The following is a 19,967-nucleotide window of genomic DNA, read 5'->3' as shown; positions in this document are numbered from 1 at the left end:
CTATGATCATTTTCCTCAGATATATTAACGACACCCAAACTACATGAACATCAAATGGATAAGGAGCTGTGAGGCTTGCTCACATCCCAGCACACTTTGAATATTGATTTTCCCGAGGGGATAATGTTTAAGATTGTTAATTGTTAAAAGTAATTTCAGTACCATTTAGCATGATGGATCTCAAGAGTAAACCAGGCTTTTCCTGTGATCAGCATGAATAATATGGGGAGCCCAAGTAAGAATAATCATTGGTATAAATGTCTCTGCCTCCAAGTGTCCTAAACACACACAGAACCATGGGCTAGCCCTGAAGCTAGCAAGCTGATCTTCCCAATAAAAGTAAGTTTTACAAGATAGATGTATGAGGGGAGAACAGATCCCCAGCAAAATTAACAGTGGCTTCTGAAACAGGGAAAAGAGGTCAACAATAAAAATTATTATCAGAGGCATGTCACTGTTATATTTTGGGAAGAGAGAAGTAAAAGGCAATAGGAACAGCTGTCATAGCACAAAAAGTAGAAGAGGCAAGATGGAGTTAACCAAAGCAGCAAATCATAAAAGAATCAACGTGTCTTAACAACAGGAGCAAAGCAGCTGAAGGACAGCTCCCTGGAGAGGTCTGCATTCCACGCAGAGGCAGCAGGGAAAATAAAGCTCTTGGATTGTGATTAAAATCTTATTTGTGCCAGAAACACCTACTTTTTCCACTCCTCACTTAATGAAATAATTTGACTGCATTATCCTTCACGCAGTCACTGTCACATACAGACACACTCTAATCTCTCAGGTTTACCTCTCCTGAAATACCACTGTGACAACCCGTGTCCTGATAGCACTTTAGCTATCTTCAGGTGCTGAGCAACAGGCAATCTACCCTTCAGGCACAGGATTATGAAACAAGGACTCAGAGATCTGTGGGCAACGATAGTGTTGGTGACATCCAAGTTGAAGAATGTAGAATTAATTACAAAGGCTGTTTGTGTATTCCTCAGGGTGTGACTTCAAAATGGAAGCCTTGATGCAGCCCTCGGAACCAACACCCGAGCCGTGGCTGCCAGTATGGCTGGGACACTAAAATAAAACATTTGCCAGGAAGCTAACGATGAAGTTCATTAGCTTCCAGGGGAATAATTCAGTATAGCAGCTCTCAGGATAGGTATCAGTTTCAATAAAAACTGAAGGTGCAGTTTCTGTTAGTGTTAGATTATTTTTTTTTTTAGCTGTCTTCTGTGTCTTGACATTCTGCACACATCAAGGATTTGAAGCATCACATCAACCATGCAAGGCATTCACCCAAGGCACAAGAGCTCAAAATAGATGCCAAATTATGACAGGTTCCAGATCTTTGGTATCAGGGCTAAATTATTAATAAGGTCACAAAGCAAGTTGGTAGTAGAATATAAACCTTGTCTTGGCTGTGCCAAGTAATGTTACCAACTTCTGCTACCCCTTCCCTGTTACTCTCACCCTTGCTCTTTTCCCAAGTGAACACTGTTGCTGCAGTATGTGCAATGTGGTACACCTGTCTTTTTGATGACCATTAAATATACAGATGCCCATTCCAGAATGTTTGGTAACATTCAAAAAAGCAAAAGGTAACTGAAATAACCTGCAGTGACAGATATGACCTACACACAAATTAGTTCCCAGTAAGAAATCAAAGGCTCAACAGGCATTTAGTATTAAATACCTTTTGCTATCTGTTAAAATTGGTGAATAAATTAGTATCCCAAGGTTAAACTTCTGCATTCCAAACTGATGCACAGGACCCAGGCAAGGGACAGTACCATATATTCAGATGATACCCGCCCATTCTGTCACACAAGATGATTTGCATGTCTCTGACCATACTTTTTCTGTTTCTGCAGGATGGATGATATCCAGCTGTGCAAAGACATTATGAACCTTAAGAAAGAGCTGCAGGCTTTGGTAGCAATCCCAGGTAATGCCTATCTCCAGCCCAATACTAATATAATACATGGGTGATGCACTGGTGGGGAAGGTGTCAGGAGCACACCTCTGCCCATAACAATCAGAAATTCCCCCCCAAGGCTGAGTTTCATCTTTCTCCTCTGGATCTTTTTTTTTTTTTTTCCCCCATTTCCTTCCCATCTTTAATATAATTGTCTCTGTATTTCTTTTCATGCTGTATTTCACCATTCCCTTGGCAGCAGTTCTACAAATATCACTCAGACAGGTGCATATTCCTTAGTTCTTGCACTCTTGGCAATCTCAAGGGAACCAAGTGGCACAGAGATCATCAGGTGGAAAAGACAAGAGTGCTGAGATACCAGAATTAAAAGTGAGGAGAGGGATTTATCACTGCGAATGTGATTGTTTTTTTCCTAGATACGCCAATTCATTATCATGCTCATAGTTAAATCTAACTACCAGAATAAAGTAAACCAGGTTTCTACAAAAAGCAGGGGGCAAAAGTCTGCTTTGTGTTTTGCTTTAATTCTCTGTTCTAAGGAGGGACAGGGTTGTGGGCAGTTTTGCAGTCCTTAACTCCAGACTCCAGCTGAAATAAATGAGGAATTTTGCTTCACTCCAGCTTTGCTGTTTCAGATCATCCACAACAGCCCTACTCTATTCAAGAAAAAAAATAAAATACAGACAAATCCTCGAAAACACCCAGCAACTGCAGTGGGCCATTTATACTAGGTATGCATGGCCTCTAGCACACTTCAGAAATAATTTGCTGCTGCCTAACTATTAAGGACAAGTTTTGACTCTCATTTGCTTACCCTCATTTCCCACCCCCCACATTTTATTGTGGGACTTTAAAGGACAACTTTCTCCCCAGATGGGAGAGAAGGTCACTCATGAAACAGGAAACAATGGGTTTACTTTACAGCCACACATTCTTAGTTGTATAAGAACTTACCCACCTTTCTTTGTATCCAACAAAAGTAGACTCATATTTTTTACTAGTTCTTTCTTTATACTTCTTAGTTACTTATAGGTCACATTTTTAATTTCTATTATTCTATTTTAATTATTGATTTAAATGGTATTGGAATGCATTATGAATCCTAGAAAATATATGAGTAATTCCCCTTGTCTTGCCTTTTCTAGTTTGCAGCTTTCCTGCTCATACTTTTAACATACAGTTAAGGTTGATCAGTTTTCATTTTTTTTTTTGCTGGATTTTTTTTTTTTTTAAAAACCTTTGTGACAGGAAAATACTTTCTAAAACTCTTACACAGAGAACCACAGACAGCAGTTTCTCCTTAGCACTTTGCAAATCTCTGCAAACTTAATTGTTTTAAGTTCCAGCAGCACCACCTTTTGGCAGACTCACAACAAGAACACTTTTGTCTTAATGAAGACAGAGAAGCTGCTGGCATCCACACAGAACTAAGTGCAGACACAGCACACACCTAACCTAGAAAAACACTTTCCGTAGACACGGTTTAGCCAATTTCAGTAGACATGGGATCAGAGTATGCAGTATTTTGCCACAATTCAGGATGCATATATTTGGCAGGCAGTTTCCTGAAGGGTATCATGAGAGATAGTATTTCAGACTGGGAAGAAGACAGATTGAAAAGAAGTATAAAGTAGCTTCTACCTTCAGTAGTGAGAGCACGAGATCCCTTGCTTCATAGATACAAGAGGCAAAGCAAAAAAAAAAAAAAAAAAGCAGCGATTTCTATGCCTTTTTTGTTTTTCTCCTGTAAATTCATTATTAATCACAGGAATTCTCCATAGGTAACAATGTAAAGGCCTTGAAATCTTCACAGCAGTCAGTAATCACCTCCCTTTAGAATCTCTAAGAGATAAAACACAGAAAATACATCTCAGACAAAGCAGCCTTCTGTTATATTACAAATTATTTCCTTTGCTACTGACAGGCCATACTTTAAAATTCTCTAAGGAGTATGTCTTTCTGAGATTGAAATTCTGTAAGTCTTGTCTTAAAAATACATTCAAGGTGCTTTTATCTCACTAAGGAATGGATTTACTGCAGAAATTTCCAGCAGGAAACATCCTAAAGCCCATGATCCAAAACTAAGCTGTATTAAACAATTATTTTCAAATTATTTATTTAGCTGTTTAAAATCTGAGTTCAATCAGCAGACATAACATAGCTCTGATGCAGACTGCAGGCAGCTTGCACTTCTTCCTACAACTCTTACTGTGTTTAATTTTATGGTTGTCTCAATGCAGTTCTACTGCTGAAAACCAAAATTCTTTACTTAATAAAAAGTGTCTTCTCAGCTAATTAAAATTTTTAGCTTCTTGAGGAAATGTGTGGCCTGGGATCATCTCTGCTTGCTGCATTTGAAGATTTCTGTCTTAACTGCACTTTTATAACCTTACACTACAGCTCCATAACCCCTAACATTTGTGAGTTTTAGTTTGTGGCAGGTACATCTTTCACATCACAAAAATAGCTGTTTATAGGCAACCCAGTCATTACAGACTGGCCAATTAACAAGGACATATATTACTCAAACTTTTGAAACACAGGGAAAATAAACACTTTCATTTATTTTTCCACATTTTACAACTGATGCTATTTGTGTGGATGTGCAGCTCACCTGCCTTACTAGAGTAGAAATAAAGCGTTGTACAGCCAAAGCTGTCATGAAATACAGAGAAATAGTTCCTTTGTTGTGGTCTTGTTTCCTCTGAGGTCAAAGGAAGTTTGTACCACCGATTTTAATGAAACAACCTGGCCTGTTTTCTTACTCTTCAAAAAATTCAAAGCAGTGTCTTGCAGAGTAATTTATTATTACAAGCAGGCTTGCCAAGCCCCAGTTTCCAGATCATTAAGCTGATCAGACACAACAGTAGCAAGTGGAGGAGAAAAAAAGAGGCAGTGACCAGAACTTGCTGGGGGGGTTGGTGACTCAGGTCTGAAGAACCACTGACTTAAATCAGCAATTCATTCTTAAATTTCCACACACACCCCAGCCCCCACTCCACAGAATCCAAAGTAATAGTCTCTTTTTGTTTTTGACCAGAAAGAGAAAAAACAAAGATGGAGAAACAAAAAGAGGATGAACTGATTCAGAAGATCCACAGACTGGTACAAAAAAGAGATTTTCTTGTAGATGATGCAGAGGTAGAGAGATTACGGTAAGAACTAAAAGCAACTGAACTTACTTGTGAGATTTCAAAAGTCTAATACTACACCGGAGTGACAAATTTTATATTGACATTAATGAGAGAGAATTGGTCCTTTAAAAGTTACAGGCCTCCTCCCAGTTCCATAGGAAAGGCATTAAAACTACATTGTTGCGCTTCCGTGGCTTTATATCTTACTAATGATTCAGTCATCTCACAACTACAGTGGGGTTTGGTCTCTTACTTTCCTACCAGAATGTGTCTGGGCATTTACCAGTAATAAGAGAAGGATTTTTGCTGCTACCAGAGGAGCCTCTTGGCACAGGAGATAGTCATGAAATGGAATTCTACAAGGGGCATGTTTGTAGACATTTTTTAATTTTTTAATTTTTTAGAAATTTTTTAAAATTTGCCTTTTTTAAATTATTAATGTGGTTGGGGTTTATTACTACTGTTCTCACCCTGCCAGAGGGGAAAAAAAAATAAAAAATATGCAATCACTAACACAAGTCTACTTAACCTAAACCATAAGTGAGTTTGGAATGGTTTCATCTCGGTACCTTAGACCAAAGTTGCTGAGAAACCTGTGGTCTTCCTCAAAAGCTCATTTCCAGCTGTTGTACTAAGAACCCAACACCCTACAGATAGTCCAAGTTTTGCTATTGCTTTCCTTGTCTTTCAAGAGTAAAGATTCAAGGCTCATCAACCCATTTATCCTAAGTGACAATATCTCTTCCAACACATTTAAATTCTAAGCCAGCAAAGGACAGGAGAAGAAAGCTTGCCAGCATCTGGCAGCTGATCAAAGAGAGCTGGCCAGAGGCAGCAGCTGACAAGAAGCCCGAGCTAGCGGTGTAATCCAGAGTGCTCAACTGCTACTGCAATATCCCAATCACAAAAACCACATCAGCAGCCAGACAATACATCAGCCTAAATGCAGGCTACTGAGAATGTACTGCTATGCAGATATGAATACATTAGTGTCAATTCACATTTGCAGTAAAACCTGAGGCTTTTCTTTAAAACTCTTGATAATAAAATCTGCTTTTCCTCTAAACTGAGATATTCAATCAGTGTGCTCATTGTTAATGCTTAAGTAAGAAAATAGCTAAGAAACTAATATGACAATATAATTAATAGACACACAACATGATCTTTTTATTTTGGGCCTAATGCTGTCATCTTCAGACAAAGAAATATACTTCGTTTTGGTAAACACCAACAGTGGAAAACCATGCGATCCAATCTTTTGTTTAAGTGGGCCTTTGAAAATAAACAGTACAATCACAGCAGTATGTATCCTCAGTTTTACTCTGTAGAGGAAGCATTGTGAAGCACTTGTGAGGCCAATTTAAAATAGGTGAAACATTATGGTTTAAAATCCACTAACTAGGGAATACAATGAATCCAACACTATCACAGACAAGTAAAGAACCTTGGGCAAAATTCTCTCTGAATTCAAGTTAGTTAAAGTTTTCATTTAGGCAAACATTTTGTTTTCTTTAAAACCACATAGTTTTTCTGCTTATTAAGAAGCAAACTAGTGAATTGTTTACTAGTGATTTGATCCTAGGTACTTTAGCTTTTACCGTCCCATTTACAGTGAAGACACTGTTTTTTCTGTAACAGATTTATTCTCCTTTTTTTCCCCACCAGAGAGAAAGAAGAAGACAAAGAGATGGCTGAATTCCTTCGCACCAAGTTAAAACCCTTAGACAAAGCAACGCAATCTCCTACCAGTGAGTTCCCAAACATTAAGGAAAACAAGAATAATAGGAAAAACTTCAGACAACTAGACAAAACAGTATTTTCAAAGGCCATGCTGGGCCAGCCTCTGCCAAAAGCTAGGTTAATGTAGCTAGATCACCCTGAAACGAGATAGCGTGTCAGCAGCTGCTCACCATTTAAAATTCAGATGTGCAATTACCCCTTAAAACTGAATCCAAGTCACGTATTGCCACTTCAGAACTGCTTTGTATGTTTCATATATGCAAAGTATACTTGAATACATGATATCTGAAGCAAAATTTGCCTGTTACACTTCAGCCAAGAGGGAAACAAGAGGAAAGACTGCAAACTTCCACAGCTACCACAAATTTCTTACATCTTACCAGCATAAATAGACTTTTTGATCACCTCAACTCAAATCACTTATAGACACACTAATTTCTCAGAAACTACGCACATTACATGATCCTTTGTAATCTTTTATCTGCAGCTTTCAAATACAACAGTTACAGCATGAGCTCTAAAAGTTAACAGATTGATTTTTGACCCAGCTCAAACTGAGCTCTTAGGCATGGAGCTGGTCAAGTGAGAGTGGTGCCCTTCTTAGAAACTGAATTTGGTCCACCAGCTGAAGAGGTTTGTATCCAAATACTGCTATTTTGCACAGATCAAGATCTTGCCAGAGAGTTTCTAGAGGGATATGGAATGACTGTGGAGTTCAAATACAAGGTTAATAGAGACATTAAGATGCATCACTAATTATTTATACCCTTTTAGTCACAGGGAGCATGACTCATCTCCCTTGTTAGTTTACTTCATTTCATTGCTTTTAAATGCAATGATAAAGATAAAAAGATTCTTTTCACCCTGAAAATTTAAAACCTGTCTTTATCTTGTTCTCCTGTTACAACATCCAAGTTGAAGAGAGAAACTCTAGCAATATTTTTGTTCTTCAGCTCCTTCCTTGCTGGGGTTTAAACACAGTATAATGACTTTCTGTGGAAGGCCTGTTATCTGACCCTAGGGCTGTGAACAGGGATACCTGGATTGAACAAGATGCAAGAAGTTTACCCTTCCATTGAGAAGTCTGGATGCTTTAGGCCCTCTTAACTCTCTCCCTTGAAGAGATAAAATTCCTGAGCAGCCTGGATCCACATACCAACTTGGTTAGATGTGTTGTCCAAACATGAGTTAAAAGTCGGGGCAGGGGGGTATGGGGGAGGAAGGCTTGCAGAAGTAGGAAGAAATAGTTTGACCAGCTCTTAGTTTTAACGGTGTCTTGTTTTGAACATTGCAGGCAGCCCAGCAGAAAAGAAGGCAGAGCCTCCTCCAAGCAAGCCCACCATTGCCAAAGCAGGATTGGCTATTATTAAAGATTGTTGTGGGGCCACACAATGCAACATCATGTAGCTCTGGGCTCTCTACCGTGTTTGTCTTTTCAAATGTTTTCATTGAATGAAAATGTAGAGTGAGGGGAACTAACAGCATCCTGCTAACAGAATCAAGAGCAACTGGTACAACAGTAATATATGGAATGTACAATGGCAGGTTCTTCACTGTTGCATGGATCACTCAACACGCATGCCTAAAACCAAAAAAGAAATCTATATAGTGGCTGTCCAGTGACCAGAAAAGATCTGTCGTAGAGTCAACAAACACCCCAGTGATAAAGATGAATGAATAGAGGGTATATTTCATCTAGTAAGGTATAAAAACCAGCAATTTTAATAGGCTGTCACTTTGTAAGAATTTGTTGTACACTTTTCCCCTTTAACAAACAGCACTCAAAAATTGCTGAAATATCCCATTTTGGCTACTTTTTAAAACAAAAGCCACAAGTAGCAATGCTGTACATAGCGCAACTGATAGATGAAGCAACTTTATGATAACTGATGTTGCATACAAAATACTTACCAAAACTAGTGTGATGTTAAACTACTTTGCTGTGGAGTTTCACTTCAAATTCTCTCTAAAGAATGAGGATCAGTGACAAGGAGGCTGCAAATAGAGATAGATTTTTATATCCCACATGATTTCTGAATTATTCAAGTCAAATGAATATTGCTTGCACCAGGGAAAATAAGTCTCTGGTAAAGCTTTAGCAAGCACAACTACAGTAATCTGCAAATAGATGATGTAGTCCAAAGTAGTGTCATTTCTCTTTTAGATCTCCACCTCGCAGGGGGTCAGAAATACTCCCCTAGAGAGTTTTGCCCACTATTAGAAATTACACGCAGTATGAGATTATGTATCACCGGTAGATTGCTGGGAGGAGAGTGGAAGACAAACAAAATTTAATATTTAAACTATGCTTAAAACTAATAATTGCGCATTTCATTACCATAAATATATAAATTATTAAACACAGGAAGGTACTAGCTACCCAACACAAACTGACCACAAGATAACTATACAAATACACAAGTAGGTATTTGTGGTGGGAAGATCACATTCTACAAAAAATGGGTTTAAAATTAAGGGAAATACAGAAGGACTTATCTGTGTTTCACCATTAAACGTGTTTCTGGTCTCTATGCAGATTAAGCCTTGTGGAATCTAATATCTTTATATTAGCTGTCAGTAGCTGGTTTGTCTGTGTGATGGTATTCCATATAAATGTACTGTGATAGGTGTAAATAGTAAAATAAACGTATATGGATCCAATGTGAAAATCTCAGGCTTAGAAATAACAAACAGCAAAAAGTTCCTAAAATAGTTTTGCAGGAGGAACTTCCATTTTGTGAAGCCAGCTAAGTGAAGTGTACACTTATATACGAAGAAGCCACAGTTACAGGAAAAGAGAAAAAAATAACAGCAGTTACCCTAAAAGGATAAACTAATATTTTTTACGAAGTATCTTATCAAGGTTCAAGGAGACAGTAAAATCATCTAAAGTAACTCAAGACTATTCTTGAACAAGTAAAACCTAATCCCTAGCATCAGACTGATTTGATTAAGGATATTTGCATTTCCAGAATAATTTGTTTCAACATCGCAGACTCACTTGAGATAGGGAACCTACATCTCTAAATTCCTTAAGGTTTAAGGATCAAGGAGGAAAAACCACAAAATGTTTCCACTGGACGTAAAGCACTTTAATTACTTTGACCAAAGATGCAGGAAAGAGGACAAGACATACTGAAAGGCTGAAGAGTCACATATAGTTGTTGCATCCTTTTGTTGATACATGCAACATCACATTAAGCTCTGTAGCTGTTAATATCTACTGTATCTGTTACGGGTTGGACTCTGTATAGCACCTGTATACATAAAGAGTTATGGGGAAAACTGCTGTTAAGGCAAGAATACACACTGGAGGGGAAGAAATATTCACTGGCTTCTGTAAAATTCAACAGCCTCTTTAATGTGCTGGAACCCAATTAAGACATCAGGAATTATCAGCATCTTAGGACAAAAGGCAGATGTTCAGTGCCATTAACAAAGGCAAATGGAAGTTAAAGTAGTGAAGCACCAACTTAAAGCCTTAGGAGGCATCAACTGTTACAACCAAGTATTACAAATGCTGTAAGAAGGGTCTTGAAGGAGGACTTTGCATGCAGTTTTTGTAAGGCAAGAGGTCACTCACACATGTTAGAGTTTAAACCAGGCTCTGCTCATGATTGGGGTGATCCCCATGTGCTGCACAGAAGCTATAGTCCCTCAGGAAGAAAAGTGAAATCAGTGGAATGTAGGTTTGTACAAAAAAAAAGATAATCATTAACAGGAAATGGAGCTAGACATTTCTGGGATGCAACACTCATGACTAGGCTACAGAGCCCCCTTGTTTAATTAAAATGAAAACAGAAGTATGAATATGTAATATTCATATAGTTAGCACTGGTAGCCAGTGCCCCAAAAGGACTTGAACTACAGCAGTATTAATGAGAGTGAACTTCATTTTCAGGAGTTCTAGCTTGGCTCAGCTGAAATGTTTTCTTTGTGTGAGTTTGTTTTGGTTTTAATTAGTATATGCTTCAGCTCTGCTTTTATTTGGGTGGGTTTGAACAGCTTGCCTGCAGTGCACCAGTGGTTCCTTTAGAAGGGGATCAGTGATGCTGCTTAGTGATACAATCCTGGGTGTTTTGGTGTTTTTAGGTTTTTTTTTGTTGTTGTTGTTGTTGTTGGGGTTTTTGTTTGGTGGTTTGTTTTTTTTTGTTTGGTTTTTTTTTTGGTTTTTTTTTTTAAAGCCTGTGAGGTCAGGTTCTCAACTGTGTTCAGCACTGGCTTACAGTGTTATCCACCCAGAACGCAGCAGAGCCCTAACCACCCAGAACACAGCAGAGCCCTAATGGCTTACTTCAAACAATGATTGTAATTAAACTTAGGAAAGAATTAAGTGTGCTAAAATCTTGGTCCTTGTTTTTAAAAATTATACTAAACCACTAAGTAGTCCCAAGAATAATGAGGGGCTTTAACCTTCATGATCCTATGAACATAGCACATTATGGAAGACCCATATGTAAAGTCTGCAGAAAATATCAGACAAATATCTTTAGGCATCTACATCGAGTAACTGGCATCACTTCAGAGCTGTTTTTCAGATATCTGTTACTGTCTGCAAAGAGAGGCATCGATTGACTGAAGCACCCGAAAATCTCTTCTGGAAATCCTGGCTGTTTATCACTTCAGAAAGAAGGCAAGGCATCAGAAAAAGAAGAAAATTTAAGGTGGATTTGACACACAGTTTCCTCTTTGAACTGGTAAACACAGCTATATTCAGGGAATGGTCTTGGTCTACTGAGAAAAACAGAAGTGCTGAAGTGCTATTTGTACTAATCACCAATTCTACCAGCAAATGGTTCTCTTGTACCTTCCCCTAGGCCTACTGAATCTCTTCAGCAAAGTTAAACATGTTCCCGAATAAACTAAGCTGCTGTGTTATATTAAGCATATGCTTCTTCCTGTTACTGAAGGAAATAAGCGGTTGTGGAATAGATCGGGATGCACTTATTGTGCTGCTATACTTTTCAGAAATAACAGGATTATTATTCCACAAGAAAGGATCACTTTGGTAAGCTGGTGATGCTACTGAAATAAAGGATCTTCCTCACTGGAAAAAGTTTCCTCAGTGACACTCCACAAACAAAACCCACAAAAAACCTAGTATCATTATGCTCCTAGCTGACTCTGAAACCCCACTACAGCCCAGAGCACTGCACAGACTAGAAGACAGTTGCCAGCCCTATATTGAGAAGATAAAGGCCTAACATATTTGAGTATCTAAAACATTGCCAAGCCAAACAGCAATTAGAAAAAAAAATATTATCAGCTGGCCTGCTCACCAGCATGGTTTTACAGATACTACCTAAAGTGTAGGGCTCCACAGATGGCAGGGAATGACATGGAATCAAGTACATCTAGGGGTGGATCTCATGTTGGTGCTCTGCTTCCTGCAGGAGGAAGGTTGGAGCAATGGAACACAATGAAATCAAAAGTTGTATTAGCAGAGTTTTGGTGTTGACAGTCAACTAAGGAATAGCTAACAGCAATGGTATAATATCATCTGAACAAGAGGCATGGAAGACAAGTCTCTCCTCCCATCTCCCAGCACAGAATAATTCCGCTCAACAGAAAACTTTAAACATAATCCTGCAGACAACTGAGACATGCCACATCAAAATCTGCTATATACAGGAGACAGATTGCATCATCCAGACTTTCTAATTGTACCCTGATAACAAATTGCCAATGTCTTGTTAACCAAGACACTGTTAACAACTGTTAGCAAGTACTTTCATAAGTACATCCCCTCCAGAAAGAATAGTACTTTACCTAAAAACCCATATTAAGTCGCATTTGACTGCGGGCTGAAGTGTGGGGCTGCAAAAGGTAACTAGAGCATGTTTTCATCTTTGTGGCTGGTGACCATGACTTCATGTGTGATTCAGGCTGTATCACACTGTCTTTCTACACAGGCATGAGAGTATGTTTCCATTTGCAACTAAGTAGACAGTCAAGGAAAAGTTTTCCTAGTATTCTGTTCAGCTTGGTCTCAAGCCATGCCACTTGGAAATAAAACATTTACAGCAGACTGAAACCAATTACCTCAAATTACAAGTTAAAATCTTTACTAGCATTTCAGAGGCAGATGATAGGAAGTAAGAGTTTGAATACTGGCTCCAAAACCAAGATAATCTCAGACTTCTTTTAGTCTGGACTTGAATTAAAATTCCAGCTAAGAATTAATAGGGAACCTGCAAGACTCACTGGTAAACAACTATCACAGAAAATGTTTCTGGTCATGAAGGAGAGTATTTTTCTTATTACAAAGGAATTTGGAGGAATTTAGTTCAGATTGTTACAGTTGACATGGTATTTCTCTCACAGTAGAAAGACAACCACAAACTCATTGCACAGACAACCACCCAAAGAATATGCATTCTGCAGTATAGCGTCTTCAGAGATCTGCAAATAAACCAAGGTGCTCTGTGTGGCTTGCTCCTACCTAAAACAGTGGAAAAATCCTTGGTGCTCCAACATATACAGTAATAACCAACATCTGAAAAAATCAAGTGCCAGCAGGTCACCAAACTCTCACATTTCAGGAGCAGGCTGAAAAAAAGCAAAGTAGTTTTTCTACTGTTTTAACCTTGAAGAAAGGGCAGCTCCCTTTTCTATTCCAGACCCAGCACGTTATTTCCAAGCAGCTCTAAGTCCAAGCCACTCTTCCAGAGTAGTCACAAGTTACCTAAATGAACACAGTCCTACTTTGCCCCAGTATAAATGCTACCCAATGTTAACCAAGGTGCATCTTGTTCCACATAATCCCATCAATCCTGTAAACAGTCAGCCAAGCAGGCTGCTTTGGAACAGGATCGTATCATAAAAACATTACTTTAAGGCTCAAAACTTACTCTTCCCTCCATGTGGATATAACACCTCACACAGCATCTTGAGAACACCTCAGTACCTAGACCTGGATGCAGACAGCCTAGGCAACAATTTACAGACTCGGAGACTATTAAAAGAAGTGCCTAACAGCAGCATTTCACTTACATTTAAGCTTGTATCCTTTACAGAATTATTAGTCTCTTAACTAGAAGCAGTTTTCTGCAGTAGTACTTCATGTGAGGTTGAACTAATTGTGGTATGACAGCAAGAGATGTCTAAATTGATACCTAAAAAGTAAACCTCATCAGCTACACACAGTGGATTGTAATAGGCTGGATGCTGTAAAGGATTAGACTTTCAAACTTACTTCGACATGCTGTAGCTAGACTCACTCCAGCAGGTAATACAGCTAAATTGAGAACTTCCAGTTTAGGATTTTCAAGCTAGAAGAGCAGACAGCTCACGCACCACAAAACTACAAATGACAGCAGCAACACATTTAATTATTACTGTCTTGTCTTAAAACCATCAGAAATTCCATTAACTGGAGATGTGCTTGGTTTTCTTAACAAACAAATCCTAAGAATTCCAGTGAATGGACCTTCCAACCCAGTTACACGTGACTGGATTTGACATGCAGAAAAAGAGTTTTCCTTTATGACAGTACTAGTATTGAAGCTTTTGTAAGCACACCTATACCCCATCACAATTGGCTTGTGCACCTTCAGGCCAGAAATCCCCTCTAAGGACCTAGCTTTGTTTCACTGGGCAGAGCTACTTTAGGTAAAACTCCATGTATGCAAAAGCTCCTTAGCTACTTAACACTGAAGACTGTCACTGTAATTATCTTTTGTTAACTAGCACAAAATAAACCTAACTGATGAAGTCCTACAGTCCTCAATCAATTTACATAGAGCAAATGCAGGTCTACAGAAAAATTATATCCAAGGCCCAAAATTATCCAGTGAATTTCAACTACCACAGGCACTGCTGAATATCCACCTCCTGAAGCACAAGACATTGGTGTCTTCATTAGCAAGAGACAAACCACAAGAAAGCAGCAGAGCAATCTTTACCTCAATTTACAACCACTTATTTTAAAACTAGGTGTATCAACTGAATGGAAGATTTGACTCTCTCCTGGGGGTCATTAATGTGACTATAGATTTGAAATTATAATCATCCACTTGTTTCTCAGGCAAGTTCATGCTCTTAGTGACAGATGCCCAAGAGAACCCACACAAGTACATCTTCCCCGCAGGCAAGCAAATGATGGATTCTTTCCTACAAACACCTTCCCTGTTAGTATTTGAGGTAGCATCTTGAGTAAGACCACCCTGTCTCATTAATTAGCAGCTCATTGTGCTCCAAAAGCCTCTGTACTGAGACTGTACCCAACCGCAACCAGATTCTACACAAGTGTAATGTATCAGAATGTTTTAGCGGGAGATATACCTTTAAGATTGTTTACACATCTGAAAAAAGTTAAGTAGAAGAAATACATGTCCTTAGAAAGCAATGGCAGAGTCCAGAATCAGCCTGGGGGTGGGTGTTCTTGATGAACTCTGGAAGAACACTCCCTCAGCATTACTAGCAAGTGCCTCAACCCAGAGACAGTAACGGGGTTCACCCTGCATTCCTGGTGTCCTTTACCACCCATCAAAACATGCACCATGCCCAGAACACCAGGAACCTGGTATGACAGTTGCCATCAGGACTTGAGCTGGAACATGTGTAAGAATCCCACCCACGCCCACAGCAGTCATCACAGCACACAAAGCTTCAGCACTAGGAATCCCCCGGTGACCGGCCTTGTCACATACTGCTGCCAGCCTACTCAAGTCAAGCTGCACATAACAGACCTGCAGGGTCTGTGTCAGAGCCAACAAACTAATTGCTGGCCTGCTGAGCACTCAATTTTATGGCTTGGCCTTCTACCAAAAATTGCTTCAGGTAAATTACAGAGTAGTTTAAGAAAGCTCAAACCCAGCAGAGATTATTGCAGGTAATTCCAAGTTTCCTGGAGCCAATTACTTAATTCCATCTACGCTGATAAAGTTGGGAGAGTGTTCTTGCCAGTAGAACTTCATCACACAACAGGTTTTCTGGCAGAATACCATTTTTATTACTTTTGAATCCAGTAACTTAAAGTCTGACTTGAGACTTGTGCCCACAGCATGACGTGTAATAGTGCTACGACAGCCATGTACCACCTGACCTGCCAAAATGCCTGAGGCTTTATCATGTCCTGTTACCCCAGCATCACTGGATAAGGCTGTAGGCAAGTCAGCTCAGCATTACCGCACGTGATACATACCAAGTAGAATAGCTTCTGGCAGTAATACAGGTTCCAAATCTCTAGGTGAAATGAGTAAATGTCAACCCAAAATAAGTCTGCAACAGCTGATGTTTCTTACCATCTTTCTTCCTGAATTACCACAAACTTGTTTAGCGCAACATCGCAGCTCACAAATTCCTTTGCTTCTGAGCTGGCAACAACTGCTCTACAGTCTCTTTAGACAGGCACAAGGTTGGATTATAATCACTCCAAAATCCTTTTTGGCATGGATACCTTATAAAGGAAGTATTTTGAAGGCTTTTGCTTTAGGACTGTCAAGCTCAAGAGATTAAGAGAGTGTTTCCAAAGGGATCACCTGTATCCTCACAAGCAACAGGAACACTCCAGTCCCAAGAAAATAGTGGAAACTAAGGACAGACCCTTACAACACAAAATACAGAGATAAGTGCCAAAAGAATAAGCCAAAAGATGTTTTTATGCCTTGTCTGTACCTACACAGGCCATCTGTAAAGGCAGGAAGATCACCTTGGTGCAGGAATACCTTGCTCAACTTTTCAGGTGGCAAACTGACTTAGTGAGGGCAAGGAATTTATCTGCCATCTTGCTAGTGCACCGCTACTCTTCCTGCAGGCATTACCTATGCTTCAGACAAAGTCCAAGATATCGTGAAAGTCCTTCAGAATATGAATCCTTCAAGATACTGACCACAAGCTTTAAGAAATGTTTCCAGGAAGAACACCTCAGCTATTCCATTTATGATCATTTCATCCTGTCCTAGCTCTCTCTCCTCTGAGCGCATCCTTGAAGTTTCCACATTCTTGTCTATACCCCACCTTCGCAATCCCCCCACATCTTTCAGGAACACAACAGCAGATATGAAAGCAATCTCTGGTTACTGAGCTATCACGTGATCTGTTCCTGTCTCTCTTTGCACAGCTTGATTTTTTTTCCCCCCTCTGAATTCCCTTCACATATTTTATGTTTATTCTACTCTTCAGGTAAAATTAAATTACTTACCTGCAGTCTGATAAGGTGCTTAGGTCTCACTGCATAATATCCATACTATCCTCTTTATTCCAAGTCTGTTGGCAACAACCTTCAGTCATTGTTTAAGAATGCTGTCCTAATAGCTTGAGCTTAAATTGGAGATGTCTTCAAATGCACTAGTCTGCACTTCAAACAACTCTCCCTTCAAGTGCAACCAGCACAGTCAGGCAGCTTCTGTCAGGCTTGTCACTACTTATAGCCAAACTGCTTTAAATGCTTAAGGAAAACAAATGCAACACTGTCAGTGGCAATTAGCCAAAGAGTAAAAAACAAGCAAAATCGCTTTCTTAGGTATTCTAGGTACAAGGCAGCTAAGAATTAGATAGGACTAGTGAAGCATCTAAAGAAGGCCTTACACTGGTCTATCCTAGAGAAGTCTTTTTTACTTTACAGAAAATGCTCAGATATAATGCCTTGAAGTGCATCTCAAATTCTTGGTAAAACAGCATTCTCTTTATATCAATCTGCTTCCTGTAGCGTAAGTATAGCAGTACAAACTATTTTAATAATTACCTGAATGTGTAACATGAAACATAAAACCAGTCCATACAAGGAGGCATAGTACATTCAAAGTAATGCATGCTGGAAGAGAAGAAATGTTTTATCTCATCCTCTGACCAAATACCAGCTAAACTGTGGGATATTACCTGAAAGATCTCTAGGTCTTCTCAGTTGTGCCATAGCATACATCCACTGTAAGACATCACACTATGCATTACTAAAATGCTGACTCTAAAGTACATCAGCATCTGACTTCCTATGGTTGGACAGACTGAACAGGCAATAAGGTCAAGCTCTGAATGAGAAATCACTTAAAGGCAAGGTTTCCAAACTCTAATTTTCAAAGGCACAAGATCTTAAACATTCAGATTACAAAAAAAAGGTTAGCTGCAAAGACACTTAACACGTTTCAAGTGTCAGTCACAAGAAGTAAACTGACAAGATTAAAAGGGTTACTCCCACAGACTAATAAGCAAGCTTCACTAGTAAAGTTTTCAGTTGCTTATGTTTCTGTAAACAGCTGTCTAACCATAACCAGGCCATATTTTTTCCTCTAAGCAGTCAGTTTTTCTCTCCATACTAAAGCCCTAAGAGTGTCTTGAACACAGAAAGCAACCTGTCCTTCATGGCCAAAACCAGTGTCCTCAGCCTATTCCACAGAAAGACATTGCTTCTTTACTTTTTCACACCCAAAGCTTTGATTTTGTCCAAAGGAAAAGCCTTTTATCAGCCGCTCTGTTCAAAAATGTCACAGGTCAACAGCCTTATGTTCTTAGTCGTGATTCCTATTAGCATTATTCCACATTACACCTGAAACATTGGCTAAGTAACTCACTACCCTAACACCCTTTTCTAGCTTTACACCCAAGTCTCCTGGTGGTTGTTTTTTTTTTCAATCACACAATAAAAATAGGAGTTAAACCATAGCTCACCGTGCTATTTATCAAATGATTAAGGGAATGATTAATAAGATCAAATGTACTGTTAGAAGTTTGACTTGAAGACAACAGAAACTAATGAGTTGACTGTTAATTCAAGAGAAGTATTTCTGTATGTCCTGCTAAGCACTTCGTTGAGAACTGATAAATCCTCTGTCCAAAAAAGTAACTTCAAAAGAAAGCACCCCCACAAGACAGATGAGCTGAGTGGAAGTTCACCATAAGGAATGAGCTCAGCAAAAACTAGGGGAAAGGTAATTCCAGCAAGAGGTGATCCCGACTGCCTCATTGACCACTGATGAAAAAAATCCCCCATCCATAAAGTTGAGACTGAGCATGCAAACTAATTAACATGAGAGACATATGACAAACAGGACACTGCGTATTAAGTAATGAAGGAATTATTTAACCTAACCAATGAAGGCTGATGGCTTTGCTTGCTGAACTGTGTAGTGTAAAGATCTGACATATCTGTGAGCTAGGCATTTGTGCTTTACCCCCTAGCTCCCTACCTCGCACAAACCGGAATAAAGGAACAGAAATACCTGACTTGGTGTGTGAACTGGCACTGCCCACCAGGTAACAAGCCTGCCTACAGGCCAGCAATTGCACCCTGTCCTGTTACATTATGGCAGACAGACCAAGCCATATTCATTTGGGGAAAAATGTCAAGTTATTTCCATCACAACTTTCAAAAGTTTCACTAATTTAAACACATGACTTAACATAAAACAAGAATGAAAGAATTGGGAATGTTTGCAGCATGGTAACAAAAGAACATCTAAAAATCCAACTCACCTTTTGAAGCTAATCACATACCAGATGGGTATGGGGGTTTTTACTCATGCATACTTAAAATGTTTACAACTACTGAAAAAATGAAATTACAGACGACCAATTACATGGTTTGTGGTGTTACCCAAGATGCTACAGAAATTTTTAATAAAGTGCCTGCCCCTCCTTTTAAAGAATGGTATTTGTTACACTATTTATGGAGAGTCTCCTGCTAAGTAAGTTGGGTTTTTTAAGGTAGTTACTTGTTCAGTAAACAACTTTAAAATAAGTACTCTACAAGGTCAAGTGAACACTTACCTGTGGCAGGCCTGACATTTTATTCTAGCAGACTATTCCACTTAACAGTTCTATTAAGTGAGACTATGCAGTAAGACCACAAAGAGTCAGGAGCAGCTCCTCCACCTCTTTACTTTTGTCCATAAAGCTGTGAGATGACAGAACAGTCCAATTAACTTGCAGATTATTTCTTAACGCTATTGTGTAAGATTCTAAAGTAAAGTTCAAAGCACTCTAGTGAAGCTGCAAAAGTAACTTGCTCATCAGACTTGTTTTCCAGCTTGCTGAAGATGGTAATTATCCAGGAACTACAAGGCTATTATAACTCAGAATTCACTTGTTAACTTTATTGCACAGTAACACTCTGTATGACATTATTCACATCAATTCCAACATTTCAAAGTTAGACTAAAACTCAAGAGAAACACCTTTCTTTCACCTGCTGCATTTACACTCCTTTCTCTATTTTTCTCTTT

At 39.0% G+C, this 19,967-nt stretch overlaps 1 protein-coding gene and 1 long non-coding RNA gene across 2 annotated transcripts in view; one reads left to right on the top strand and one right to left on the bottom strand.

The window, feature by feature from the left end:
• Positions 1 to 9,468, top strand: part of BMERB1 (bMERB domain containing 1) — a 61,078-nt gene extending 51,610 nt beyond the window's left edge. The window contains exons 3-6 of the mRNA XM_080383473.1: positions 1,869 to 1,942; positions 4,974 to 5,088; positions 6,733 to 6,815; positions 8,102 to 9,468. Coding sequence (XP_080239599.1) covers positions 1,869 to 1,942; positions 4,974 to 5,088; positions 6,733 to 6,815; positions 8,102 to 8,214 — 385 coding nt within the window. The 3' untranslated portion in view covers positions 8,215 to 9,468. The remainder of the gene's footprint in view (positions 1 to 1,868; positions 1,943 to 4,973; positions 5,089 to 6,732; positions 6,816 to 8,101) is intronic.
• A 1,473-nt stretch (positions 9,469 to 10,941) lies between these two features.
• LOC308062264 lies at positions 10,942 to 19,758 on the bottom strand. The gene is made up of 2 exons (XR_013927529.1): positions 19,513 to 19,758; positions 10,942 to 17,197 (listed from the first exon to the last, which is right to left on the bottom strand). It is a non-coding gene; the product is annotated as an uncharacterized lncRNA (long non-coding RNA).
• Positions 19,759 to 19,967: the final 209 nt, after the last annotated feature.

This window comes from Falco punctatus (assembly GCF_963210335.1).
Source record: "Falco punctatus genome assembly, chromosome: 4".
Classification (NCBI taxonomy): domain Eukaryota; kingdom Metazoa; phylum Chordata; class Aves; order Falconiformes; family Falconidae; genus Falco; species Falco punctatus.
The sequence above is the reverse complement of the archived record's forward strand: the minus strand, read 5'-3'. Positions and strand labels throughout refer to the sequence as shown.